The following is a 14,603-nucleotide window of genomic DNA, read 5'->3' on the forward strand; positions in this document are numbered from 1 at the left end:
ACACTCTGCACAATGAAGAGACAACTGCAGCATAGTGTTCTTCCTTCTGCTTCTCCCAGAAAAAATCCACATTGGTCATACCAGCCTAAGACATAGTTTTTTATTTGTGTGTGTGTGTGTGTGTGTGTGTGTGTGTGTGTGTGTGTGTGTGTGTGCCTTAAGAGCAGCTGCAGGATGGTTGGGGATGGGGCATCTCCCGCTGTTATGTGAAGGCCAGGGCATCCCTGACTCTGCCTCCTTGACTAGGCTACTTTTCCATCCCTCTTTTAGTCTGTTGTAATCGCTTTTATATTAGGTTTACCTCCTTTCTGCTGTACCCAATTTGCTATTCTGGTTGTCATACTTTGTTGAATAGTGTGATAATATTATACCAACAGCTGTTATTTCAATATTGTTTTATTAGGCAATCTGTTGTGTTGTTCCAATCAAGTCATCTTCAGGCCTGTTGCATGAATGGCACCAAGTACCACTTGTGCATGTATACGACAAGGCACAAATAATCATGTCTGGTGCCTTGTCTTATACATGCATGAGTGGTACTTGTTAGTGGCACTTGGTGTCATTCATGCAACAGGCCTGAAGATGACATGATGGGAACTTCAAAACTGGTTGCCTAATAAAACAGTATCAAAAATAACAGCTGTTTGTACAGTATTATTATATTTCATCAGCCAGCCACTCTCCAATGCTTCACTAACATAGTGTTAACACTTGTTGAATAGTGGGCACTCTGGACTATAATGGATAAGAGGTGGGAAGCTGTGGTTGAGCCCCAGGGACACCCACTTTCTGACTTCACTATTTCTTACATCTTGGTTTTATTATTAACAGTATGAAAGATGCCCATTACCTTTTAGCCTTCTCACTTTTACTATTATGAATCTCCTGACTAGATCAGAAAACATTCCCATTGGATGTCTCTGCTTCCAGATGCACTACTTGTGAGTCAAGGGACTGATGGCCTCATTGTTTGGTCCATTACCTCTCCCTGTGAACCAAACATCCATCATTTTTCGAGACTATCAAAAACAGTTGTGATCGATCAGCTGTGTTCTGAGTCAAGGTGGATGGGAAACAGCCTCGCCTCCTTTTGCTTCCAGGCAAGCCATTGAAGCAAAAAAGCTATTGAACTACAGAAAAAGAAATGCTGGTGCTAATTTTTGGCATTACATATTTTCTTTATTATCTGTACGGGAGTCATTTTAAGATCATAATGGACCACACCATACTAAAACGGCTTCTGGAATTAAGGGATCCAACCAGTAGTCTAACATACTTGGTCTTAAGATATAGTGAATTTGGTTTTGAGGAGCTCCAGCCCCATGGTAATGTTCATGGGTTAAGTCACAAAGCACACACTGTAAAATCCATTGGAATACACAGAACAGTGGTGCAGGGCTCAGGCTTCCAATCTTGATTGTCAGTGGTATCCAAAACAAGCACTTGTCAGCTCTGATGACAGACCCTTTGCCAGCCAGTTTAGGCCCGAAGTATTGAGGTGAGCCCTTGATTCTACTTTAGCTGGGCATAGCGGACGACAAGCCAAGTAACATTGCACTGAGGAAAATTAACTAGTGGCCACAGAGAAAACAATGTGTTGAATGCTGTGTAAAGAAATGTATTCCGTTCTCTCAAAGAGCCGAGTTGAGTTGGCAGAAGTTCCGATTACAAAGACTGCCTGAGGCAGAGAAACCATTTCAAATGGTAGGATTTGACGTCCTTGGACCATTTGCAGCAACACCAGTGGGAATTCCTTATGTATTAACCGTAACTGATCATTCCTCACATTACTTTGCCATGGTTGCCATAGCAAACCAACAACACAGTGGCGAACACTTTAGTTAACCAGTGGCAACCAAATTCCAACTTCATGTATGAATTATTTAAGTAGCTATGTCAACTATTGCACATAAAGAAGTTACAAACTAATGACTTTCACCTACAAGCGAATGGTAGAACAGAGAGAGTTCATAGGGCATGGAGTAAAAAGCCAAATTATTATGCAAATAGTAGACGTGATAATTAAGACACACTACTACAGTGTGCCCTAAGTGCATACGATTCAAAACTCCATGAAAACACGAGTACAAGGTTGTTTTTAGTCGGAAAATGCCCTCTCCTTTCAAATTATGCCAACCTACCTGGGAGAGGATTCATTCTCTGATCAGGACTTCAGTAAAAGACTAAAAGGTATCTGATGTCAGGTAGGAAAAATGAATATGAAGGCTCTGGAGTGACAGGGAAACACCCACAATAAAAAAAGCAAAATTATGTAAGTGCCACATTGAGCAGTTATGTTATTAAACCCTCACATTCCAAATGGAAAAATTAAAAGTGCATTGCACATTACTAAGAGCCCTGTCAGGTATTCAATGTGACATCCCCAGTTAATGTTGAAATCCAACTTCTGACCTGAATCACAGTTATTCATATAAGTAGAATTCACCTCTTTCAAGGTGAACCAGAAGCATTGCTTCGATTGCTAGCAGCTTCTTCTGAAGAGGGAAGGAGGTTTGGTTGAGAAACAGAAGAAAGAAAGGTAGAAATAAGCCAGTGACACAGAGTGTACTTAATGTTGTTCTGGCACATCCCTACACCTTAAGATCATGAGGTGGTCATACGAGCTGAATGTTTGTATGTACTTATTAGTTATTAGGTATTATGATTATGCTTATATTTGTGCTGTTCCTATGAGGGAAGTTCACGGGGAACATTTGCTTATAGGTAGTAGGTTAGAGATTTATTAGTAGAACATTTCTGTGTCTAATTAAAATGAAAACATCAAATGTTTTGTTTTATATGTAGTTGGTATAGAAGTAAATAAGCAAACTGGAAATAAGTTGGTAGTAAGTGAGAACGAGTGAGTATACATGTGATGCAGTTTTGCATCCAGCAGTCATCCGCCATCATGCTGTGGTAGTCACGCCAACATTTTGATCCACAAGGAATGTTTGCATCAGCACATGCCGGAGATCACCTGCTATCATATGCAGTCTGTCTATTTGGGTTGAAGATGTAACACGTTTTGTAGAGCTGTAAAGATGTTGCATTTGGGGACGTTTTTCTAACATGCAAGGAACAGTTTCTGGAGGGGCTATGCAGAATTAAAGCAAAGTTACTGGGTCCATTAGAACTATTAGGGCCAGTGGAGAAGGAATCCTTACCATTCTACCACCATATGACCAGCATAACCAGTATGCAAGCAGGAACAAGGTCGAGGGTAAGAATGAAGACACCATTAACCTGTCCTGTAAAGAAAGTTTATTTCGGTGCTTCCACCATCCATGCCTGCCCAGTAGCCTGGAAACCCTACAGAAATTTGTGTGTTTACTGGTACATGAACTACTTCTAATATCATCTGATAGAACGTTTGATGCTCTACTCACGTCTGCAGAACTACTACGGTGCAGAAGTGGGCAAGTCACTGTTTGCTCCACAAAATGAATACACACTGTACCTGAGTCACACAAGCATACTCTGTTTTGCTCCAAGAAGTCTGCCGCCAAAAGCCTCAGGGAGGTCACTAGAGCTGAAACCAGATTTTTCCAGAACATAGGGGCATGCTGGCTATACTCAGTACCTGAAGCAATATTAATCATTGCCTCCTGCCACCGAGGATGTTTCACACTATCACCATAGTGTTCACTTTGGGAATGATATGGTCATTTTGGCATGTTGATGAAGCTAAGAAAATGAACTTTCATGAATGAAAAATATGAAAGTTCATTATCTTACCTTTCTATTTTTCGCTGTGCCCCTCCCACCTCTGTTACATACAGTGCACTTGGCTTTTCACTCTTATTAAATCGTACACAATGTTTTAGCAGTAATCTCTGTCTTGCATACTATCCTGTCTTCCACCTTTAAGCTCTCAGATTTACAAATCTTGTTCATTGCAGTCCCCAACAATTAGTTTTTCTTTCTCATCCTGTCCGGTAAGTCTCACCTGATCTGTGGTTCTGGGTACTTTTCTGAAATCTTCCCCTTTTCCTAGACCTTTCCAGTCTTTTTCCTTCACCCTTCTTCGTTCCCCTTCAACTCTTCTGCCAGAAGAGCGAGCCACTGGCTCCGAAAGCTTGCCTAATTATAACCTCCTTTTATGTATGTGTTCTGCCGCCGCTTGGTGAGTGGATTTTTTATCTGTCCCATTACATTATATTGTCAAAAATTGATTATTTTTGTTGTTATAAATTTATTAAAGGATGCCCTACTAATTATCGATTTTTTGTAATACTGTGTGAATAAATGGCAAATACTTAAAAGCTTTTTTTGACACACATGGAAGTTGGGTGGTTATTTTGTGACAGAGCTGTTCTCATTTTGTGTGAAGTTTATCTTTTTCTTGCAGATAAACCTTTCCAAGGAAAAATGTGGCTTCAGACTGGCTGTTTGGCAGGCATTTTACTAAAAATCAGTATCTGCAACCTGTGTAAAATTTTGCAATACAATGCTTTCTCCTGATTTCTTCAGATGAGTGTCGCTTCCCTCCTCCAACTACAGGGAAACTTCTGTTTCCTCTTCTACACTTTTTCAAATCCTTGCCATTGGAAGGACCTTTGCTGTTCGATATTTATGTCTGACATATTAATAATAAGCGGATGTTAGGGATGGGCCACGGGTATTTCTGATGGATTCTGGAACATCTGCAGTCTCAGCCCATGAATTAATGGAGACAGATTCTTGAGATCCATGAGTTTTCCTGCAGTTTTCACATGACAGCAAATTCTACTTACTTACAGTATGGTGAAGGAATGAACCACTGATCAGATAAAAAAATCTTATAAAAGTGTACTGTAAAAGACTTTGTGGAGAACAACCCAGGAACAATACAAAAAGAAGAATATAAAATGTGGGATGAAACATTTCTAGACAACGTTCCATCTGTGGACCTAATTTTAATAAAACCTTAGCTACAAAATTTGAGATCAAGTTTCATAAAAGGGCTTACAAAGGTGTAGGCTATAGAAAGAAACAAAAGAAGAAAAGAATGGAGTGTATAAACTAATACAAAGTTGCTTGTACTATTTTCATGATAGTATTATGCATTGCTAGTACTTTATATTATGAGTTACTTTCCCTTACAAAGGATCAAGAATGCTCTGTTCCTAGTGATTTGGAAAGCAGAGAGCAAATCTGCTTGTGTTTGGTCAGTCATTTGTACCTTCCAGGTGCTGCCTGTTTCCCTATTGCACTGAGCCCTGTCGGCTCAATACTCGGTCGGGTACCCAAACAAGCCACGGCCTCAGTGGCACATTGTGACCTGTGCACACTGTTCCCAGTGCAGTGTATCTCAATTACCCATGATACAGGCAATGGAACAGAATGGACTGGTTGGTTGCAGGCTGGTAAATGTGGTGCGAGGCACAGCTCTGTTCACGACGACACAAAACATTGCTCTGACCACAACTGACACTTGCAACATGTAGATGACCTTGCACGTGTTCATTTCACGGTCAGATACAGCAGCACAACCCGCAGGCTTCCCTAGCATCTGTACTTACATTCAGGCTTGCATTTTTTGTGATGTTTCCATATTTTTTGTCCAATACATGTACTTAGTACCAATTGGTGACATTCATTTAAAGGGAGGAGCACTTATGTCCCATGTTCGGAACTGAATGCACTTTGTTTGCTAGTAATGAGGCAGTTCTTTATTCATTTATAGCCTGCCTGTTATTTTTGGGAAGAGGTCAAGTATACAATTCAAAAGTGTATACAGTGAGTTTTATCGCTGAAATGCTGGAGTGTCTTCTTGCCATTACTGAAGAACTGATATTCAGATTTCATTTGTAAGTTGAGTAAAATGGTTGTGGATGGGGCAGAGGGACATCAGGAAACAAGGAGGCAATGTGTTTTTGCATTTTTATAGCTTCAGAGAGGTCCAAAAAATGAAATCACTCTTTGGTATATATTTGTAAAAAGCTGCCTTGCAGTTAATATTTTTGACACTGATTGCTGTGTTCGGATGAGGGCTGACTTGGCATCCCTTCGCTCACAGCTGCAATCGGCGCTGACTTCGGTCGTGCAGCTTGAGGCTGTTGCCAATGGGCACCACTGTGGGGAGCCGGACTTGGGTATCATGGGGATGTCAACCTCGTCCCGTCTGTCCCCAGATCGGTCTGCCGCTGTGGTTGCCCCGGTTGCTGCCCGCAGTGGGGCTGAGCCCTCGCCTGTGGTTGATTGGGAGGTCGTTCCAAGGCGTGGCAGGCAGCGAAAGGCGTCCCCAGAGGCTGATCAGAAAGCCTCCCCGGTGCGTCTGACAAACCGGTTTCAGGCACTGTCTCTGGCTGAGCCAGATGCAGCTGCCTGCCTGTTTCAGAGGATCATTCTCAGCCTTCAAGGTCCGGGCAATCGCAGAGGGTGGGCTTACTGGTAGTTGGGAGCTCCAATGTTAGGTGCGTAATGGGGCCCCTTGGGGATACGGCGGCTAAGGAGGGGAAGAAATCCAGTGTGCACTCTGTGTGCATTCCGGGAGGAGTCATTCCTGATGTGGAAAGGGTCCTTCCGGATGCCATGAAGAGCACAGGGTGCAGCCAGCTGCAGGTGGTGGCACATGTCGGCACTAATGACGTGTGTCGCTTTGGATCTGAGGAAATTCTCTCTGATTCCGGCGGCTATCTGATTTGGTGAAGGCTGCCGGTCTTGCTTACGAGATGAAGGCAGAGCTCACCATCTGCAGCATCGTTGACAGAACCGACTGCGGACCTTTGGTGCAGAGCCAGGTGGAGGGTCTGAATCAGAGGCTCAGACGGTTTTTCGACCATATTGGCTGCAGATTCCTTGACTTGCGCCATAGGGTGGTGGGGTTTCGGGTTCCGCTGAATAGGTCAGGAGTTCACTACACTCAGCTGGCGGCTACACGGGTAGCGGAGGCTGTGTGGCGTGGACTGGGCGGTTTTTTAGGTTAGAAGGCCTCGGGAAAGTGTGGGATGGGCTGCAATGTCAAAGGGTGCTTGGCAATTACAGGACGTGCTTGGATCAAGGAACAGTCGGAATTATAGTTGTAAATTGTTGTAGTTGCGCTGGAAAAGTCCCTGAGCTTCAAGCGCTAATAGAAAGCACAGAAGCTGATATCGTTATAGGTACAGAAAGCTGGCTAAAGCCTGAAATAAGTTCTGCAGAAATTTTTACGAAGTCTCAGACGGTGTTCAGGAAAGATAGATTAGGCAGAATTGGTGGTGGAGTGTTTGTGTCTGTCAGTAGTGGTTTATCTTGTAGTGAAGTCGAAGTAGATACTCCGTGCGAATTGGTATGGGTGGAGGTTATACTTAACAGCCGAATTAAGTTAATAATTGGCTCCTTCTACCGACCCCCAGACTCCGATGATACAGTTGCGGAACAGTTCAGAGAAAGTTTGAGTCTCGTAACAAATAAATACCCCACTCATACGGTTATAGTTGGTGGCGACTTCAACCTACCCTCGGTATGTTGGCAAAAATACTTGTTCAAAACCGGTGGTAGGCAGAAAATGTCTTCCGAGATTGTCCTAAATGCATTCTCCGAAAATTATTTCAAGCAGTTAGTCCACGAACCCACGCGAATTGTAAATGGTTGCGAAAACACACTTGACCTCTTGGCCACAAACAATCCAGAGCTGATAGAGAGCATCATGACTGATACAGGGATTAGTGATCACAAGGTCATTGTAGCTAGGCTCAATACCATTTCTTCCAAATCCATCAGAAACAAACGCAAAATAATTTTATTTAAAAAAGCGGATAAAGTGCCACTAGAAGCCTTCCTAAAAGACAATTTCCATTCCGTCCGAACTGACTATGCGAATGTAGACGAGATGTGGCTCAAATTCAAAGATATAATAGCAACAGCAATTGAGATATTCATACCTCATAAATTGGTAAGAGATGGAACGGATCCCCCGTGGTACACAAAAACGGTCCGAACGCTGTTGCAGAGGCAACGGAAAAAGCATGCGAAGTTCAGAAGAACGCGAAATCCCGAAGATGGGCTAAAATTTACAGACGCGCGAAATTTGGCACATACTTCGATGCAAGATGCCTTTAATAGGTTCCACAACGAAACATTGTCTCGAAATTTGGTAGAAAATCCGAAGAAATTCTGGTCGTATGTAAAGTACACAAGCGGCAAGACGCAGTCAATACCTTCGCTGCGCAGTGCCGATGGTACTGTTATCGACGACTGTGCCGCTAAAGCGGAGTTATTGAACGCAGTTTTCCGAAATTCCTTCACCAGGGAAGACGAATGGAATATTCCAGAATTTGAAACACGAACATCTGCTAGCATGAGTTTCTTAGAAGTAGATACCTTAGGGGTTGCGAAGCAACTCAAATCGCTTGATACGGGCAAGTCTTCAGGTCCAGATTGTATACCGATTAGGTTCCTTTCAGATTACGCTGATACTATAGCTCCCTACTTAGCACTCATATACAACCGCTCACTCACCGATAGATCTGTACCTACAGATTAGAAAATTGCGCAGGTCGCACCAGTGTTCAAGAAGGGTAGTAGGAGTAATCCATTTAACTACAGACCTATATCATTGACGTCGGTTTGCAGTAGGGTTTTGGAGCATATACTGTATTCAGACATTATGAATCACCTCGAAGGGAACGATCTATTGACACGTAATCAGCATGGCTTCAGAAAACATCGCTCTTGTGCAACGCAGCTAGCTCTTTATTCGCACGAAGTAATGGCCGCTATCGACAGGGGATCTCAAGTTGATTCCGTATTTCTAGATTTCCGGAAAGCTTTTGACACCGTTCCTCACAAGCGACTTCTAATCAAGCTGCGGAGCTATGGGGTATCGTCTCAGTTGTGCAACTGGATTCGTGATTTCCTGTCAGGAAGGTCGCAGTTCGTAGTAATAGACGGCAAATCATCGAGTAAAACTGAAGTGATATCAGGTGTTCCCCAGGGAAGCGTCCTGGGACCTCTACTGTTCCTGATCTATATAAATGACCTGGGTGACAATCTGAGCAGTTCTCTTAGACTGTTCGCAGATGATGCTGTAATTTACCGTCTAGTAAGGTCATCCGAAGACCAGTATCAGCTGCAAACCGATTTAGAAAAGATTGCTGTATGGTGTTTCAGGTGGCAGTTGACGCTAAATAACGAAAAGTGTGAGATGATCCACATGAGTTCCAAAAGAAATCAGTTGGAATTTGATTACTCGATAAATAGTACAATTCTCAAGGCTGTCAATTCAACTAAGTACCTGGGTGTTAAAATTACGAACAACTTCAGTTGGAAGGACCACATAGATAATATTGTCGGGAAGGCGAGCCAAAGGTTGCGTTTCATTGGCAGGACACTTAGAAGATGCAACAAGTCCACTAAAGAGACAGCTTACACCACACTCGTTCGTCCTCTGTTAGAATATTGCTGCGCGGTGTGGGATCCTTACCAGGTGGGATTGACGGAGGACATCGAAAGGGTGCAAAAAAGGGCAGCTCGTTTTGTATTATCGCGTTATAGGGGAGAGAGTGTGACAGATATGATACACGAGTTGGGATGGAAGTCATTACAGCATAGACGTTTTTCGTCGCGGCGAGACCTTTTTACGAAATTTCAGTCACCAACTTTCTCTTCCGAATGCGAAAATATTTTGTTGAGCCCAACCTACATAGGTAGGAATGATCATCAAAATAAAATAAGAGAAATCAGAGCTCGAACAGAAAGGTTTAGGTGTTCGTTTTTCCCGCTCGCTGTTCGGGAGTGGAATAGTAGAGAGATAGTATGATTGTGGTTCGATGAACCCTCTGCCAAGCACTTAAATGTGAATTGCAGAGTAGTCATGTAGATGTAGATGTAGATAACGTCTTCTAAAAAATGCCAAACTGCAGACCAAGTTATAGCTGTGACTGTATCTGGCTTAATGGCATCACATGATACTCAGATTTTTTCACATAGTTTGCTGATTGTAGATGGTTTCGTCAATACACAAAATCTTTGATGGCACCCACATGCAGATGCCCATAAATGTCAAATTAGAACAGTGAGGTGAGTATTCAATAGAACCTCTTCGACTTACACGTTATACTGGTAGAGTGTCATCCAGGTACAAACTGACAGTTCAGTGGTGTGTACTTGAGACTTCATTTTGTTGAGTATAAAGCATTTTATGTCCATAAATGATTTCTATTGCTAGCAGAAACATTGTCTGAAGTAGTTATGCCTGACTAGTTACAGTACTCTGAAAAAAGAAAGGAGCATCAAACGTTTCAATTACAGACAACACACACGTATTTCCAAATAGATTCACTGTCTTGTGCGCATGAACTTCAGGATATTCATGAGCTCAATAGACAGAATTGTGGCAGCTCACCTTACCAGTACCGTTGAGTTTAAATTGTGTGTCAACAGATCACACACGAATCCTTGTAAATTCCACACATAGCAAACTGTGAGCTCAAACTACTCTCAGTATTTAATCCGACTTATTCTCATCCACTTTATGTAGCAGGCTTAGAATGTGCATTCTCCACTTTTCAGTCCTATGAAGGTGTCGTGTACTTGACCGTTTTATCTCACTTTCATGCACTCCCTGGTCCACTGAGAGGATGAAGTATGGCATCAGTGGACACTGGACTTGAAACTGTTTATGGTCAACTGGATCTTGCTTTCTGTACATCTTTAATAGTTCTGTCAGCTTCAAACTTATCACAAACACAAGTAATTGAGTGATCTGTTTTTGGCTGTGTTTCAAACCCTTTCTGCCACTGCAGTTGTACCTCACTAATGTTCTCATTCTTCTGGCAAGATTTCAATACAGTCTTTTGTTCCATAAGTGATAATGCCACCTCAGCCATCTAGCTATAATAAATTTAATGGTCATACTACATTTACACATGAGATTATTTACTGTAAGTCATTAGTTTTGAAATGGTTGAATTACAGGCATTTTCTTGAACCATCATCTTGAGTTGTGAACAAACACAAATCTTACATTCTGTCCTCTCTCACTCGCCCATTGCATCCTGCAAAGTTTCAAATGAGAGCTGTCATTTCAGTACATTGTGCTCTTCATATCTGCTTTTTTTAGTACGTTCTGTGGTTTTGTCAGAATGTTATAACAGGTTGCTCACAGTTGCTCCATTCTTTACTTACAGCATTTGACAAACTGCTCAAAGGTGTCTGACAATGGCAGATAGCCAAGAATTCTGCCTGCGTTGGAGCAGTTATCATCAGAAACTGACTGAAGCTCTGCGGACACTTCTGGACCGAGAATTATTCGTTGATGTTACTCTTTCTTGTGAAGGCCAGTCAATCCGTGCCCATAGAGCTATTTTGTCTGCATGCTCGAACTATTTTCAGGTAAGTCATTCGTTTTAATAGATAATTTGCTACATCTGTTTATTTCCAGTAATTACAGTTTATAGTGATCTTAAATTTCTTAATTTTAAAATATGAATCTATTTATATTCAAAGAAAGATATTTTTGGTTTAATCATGTTATTATTATTATTATTATTATTATTATTATTAATTTGGTGGATGCGGCATTCAAATTCCTACAAGTGGCTGCCTTGCAGCTTCCAGACTAGGATTAGTAGTATTAAGTATTTAGCCATCTTGACTGAGAAATTTATAATGTTGGGCAAAATGTGTGTAATGTAATGAATGAGAACATAACAAGAATGTAATATCAGTCTTTCGAGACAAATAATAAATAAGTTAGTCAGTTTTCACTTTAAATACATTTGTCAATGAAATTGTGTATTTACACATTTTTATTGCATTTAATACTCACTGTTTTTGTTTGTCTTTAAGCCTGGCACAGACACAGTCTACTCAAAGTAATGTGACCACCTCACAAAGCACTCAATAATCACCCTTTGCAGGGTAGACGTGCAGAATAAGTCAATTAAGTTCTGGAAGCTACCAACAGGGATGTGTAACCATGCTGACTCCAGTGCCATGACTAGTGTCACTAGGTTTCACAGTTGAGGATCCATTATGTGAACAACCTGATCAAAGTTGTTCCACAGATTCTTGATTGGGTTTATGTCTGGGAAGTCGATGACCAGGGGAGTAAAGTAAACTCATCCTGGTGTTCTTCAAACCATGCACAAACACTGCAAGCTGTGTAACATGTAGCATTGTTACTCTGGTTGATGCCACCATGCTGAGGAAAAACAAACTGCCTGTAAAAATATAACAATGAAAACAATCAATTTTGACAAACTAATTTAATTGGATGGATAAAAAATTTACTCACATAGCAGCAGCAGAACACACTTGTAAAAGAAAGTTATAATTGAGCAAGCTTTCGGAGCCAGTGACTCCTTCTTTAGGATATGGGTTGAGGGGGAAGGAAGGAGGTGAAGCCAAACAACTGGAGAGGTCTAGGAAAAAGGGTAGATTTCAGGAAAGTCACCCAGAACCCTGGAGACATTAGTGAGGTACAACTGCAGATGGGATGAGAAGGAAAGACTGATTGCTGGAGACTGCATTGGATCAGATTTGAAAAAATGAGAGCTTAAAGATGGAAGAAAGAATAATATGCGGGACAGAGATGAGTTGATAAGAATGAAAAGAAAAGCGCATTGTACGTAACAGAGGTGGGAGGCGGCGGTGAAAAATAGACAGGTAAGACAATGGAAGATGTAAAAAACTAAAACATAGTGAAGAAAACAGTAGTCACTGTGAGCAAATGCTGACACAGACAAAATTAATGTAAATTAAGGCCAGGTGGATGGCGAGAACCGAGGACATGTTGTAGCGCTAGTTCCCACATGTGGAGTTCTGAGAAACTGGTGTCTGTTGGAAGACTTCATATGGTGTGTGTGGTGCAACAGACACTGAGATCATGATTGTCATGTTGTAGAGCATGCTCTGCAACAGGATATTGCGTGTTGCCAGTATACATCCTCTGCCTATGCCCATTCATCCTAATTGATAATCTGGTGGTAGTCATGCTGATATAAAAGACTGAGCAGTGTTTACGTAACAGCTGGTATATGGAACACCTGAGGCAATACTGACCCTACAACTTATCTTAGAAGAAAGATTAAGGAAAGGCAAATCTACATTTCTAGCATTTGTAGACTTAGAGAAAGCTTTTGACAATGTTGACTGGAATACTCTCTTTCAAATTCTAAAGGTGGCAGGGGTAAAATACAGGGAGCGAAAGGCTATTTACAATTTGTAAAGAAATAAGATGGCACTTATAAGAGTCGAGGGACATGATAATGAAGCAGTGGTTGGGAAGGGAGTGAGACAGGGTTGTAGCCTCTCCCTGTTGCTATTCAATATGCATATTGAGCAAGCAGTGAAGGAAATTAAAGAAAAATTTGGAGTAGGTATTAAAATCCATGGAGAAGAAATAAAAACTTTGAGGTTCGCCGATGACATTGTAATTCTGTCATAGACAGCAAAGGACTTAGAAGAGCAGTTGAACAGAATGGACAGTGTCTTGAAAGGAGGGTATAAGATGAACATCAACAAAATCAAAACAAGGATAATGGAATATAGTCGAATTAAGTCGGATGATGCTGCGGGAACTAGATTAGGAAATGAGACACTTCAATCAGTAAAGGAGTTTTGCTATTTGGGGAGCAAAATAACTGATGATGGTCGAATTAGAGAGGATATAAAATGTAGACTGGCAATGGCAAGAAAAGCTTTTCTGAAGAAGAGAAATTTGTTAACTTCGAGTATAGATTTAAGTGTCAAGAAGTCGTTTCTGAAAGTATTTGTATGGAGTGTAGACATGTATGGAAGTGAAACATGGACGAGAAATAGTTTGGACAAGAAGAGAATAGAAGCTTTCGAAATGTGGTGCTATAGAAGAATGCTGAAGATTAGATGGGTAAATCACATAACTAATGTGGAGGTATTGAATTGAATTGGGGAGAAGAGGAGTTTGTGGCACAACTCGACTAGAAGAAGGTATCGGTTGGTAGGACATGTTCCGAGGCATCAAGGGATCACCAATTTAGTATTGGAGGGCAGCGTGGAGGGTAAAAATCGTAGAGGGAGACCGAGAGATGAATACACTAAGCAGATTCAGAAGGATGTAGGTTGCAGTAGGTACTGGGAGATGAAGAGGCTTGCACAGGATAGAGTAGCATGGGGAGCTGCATCAAACCATTCTCAGGACTGAAGACCACAACAACGACAACATTTTGCAGGTGGCTCTCCCTTGGATAATACATGTTTTGCTAGTTACTGGGCTGGAATAGGGGGTAGTAGGAGGTGTGTAGGGCAAGTCTTCCAGTGGGGAAGGTCTCAGGAGTAGGTGCCTTTTGAGTAAGGGGATGGGTGCAGAAGAGACTGGGAGGGGAACGAAATGCTGTTCTAGGTGTGGTGACCAAAACCTCAGACAGAATGATCCCACCTCAGGGCATGATTTAGGAAGTCATGGCCTTGTCGAAGTAGCTGATTAATACATTTCAGACCACACCAGTGGCGTGATCCGAAGTTTTTTTTTGGAGGCATCAGCAGTACCAGGATTGGATGTGATGATCTGGGAAATCTGCTTGTGAACTAGTCTGGTGGGGTAATTACATCCAGTGATGGCTGAGGTGAGAATGCTTTTGTATTGCTGTAGAGAGTCTGAATCTGAACAAATATTTTTTCCTCAAACACTGATACTGTACGGGAGGGACTGCTTGACATGG

General features: G+C 41.8%; 1 protein-coding gene across 1 annotated transcript in view; it reads left to right on the plus strand.

The window, feature by feature from the left end:
• LOC126267377 (broad-complex core protein isoforms 1/2/3/4/5-like) overlaps window positions 1-14,603 on the plus strand; it is a 216,357-nt gene that overhangs the window by 15,231 nt on the left and 186,523 nt on the right. Inside the window, exon 2 of the mRNA XM_049972561.1 lies at window positions 11,091-11,295. Within this exon, the coding sequence (XP_049828518.1) occupies window positions 11,122-11,295 (174 nt within the window). The 5' untranslated portion in view covers window positions 11,091-11,121. The remainder of the gene's footprint in view (window positions 1-11,090; window positions 11,296-14,603) is intronic.

Source organism: Schistocerca gregaria, chromosome 4 (assembly GCF_023897955.1).
Source record: "Schistocerca gregaria isolate iqSchGreg1 chromosome 4, iqSchGreg1.2, whole genome shotgun sequence".
NCBI classification, from domain to species: domain Eukaryota; kingdom Metazoa; phylum Arthropoda; class Insecta; order Orthoptera; family Acrididae; genus Schistocerca; species Schistocerca gregaria.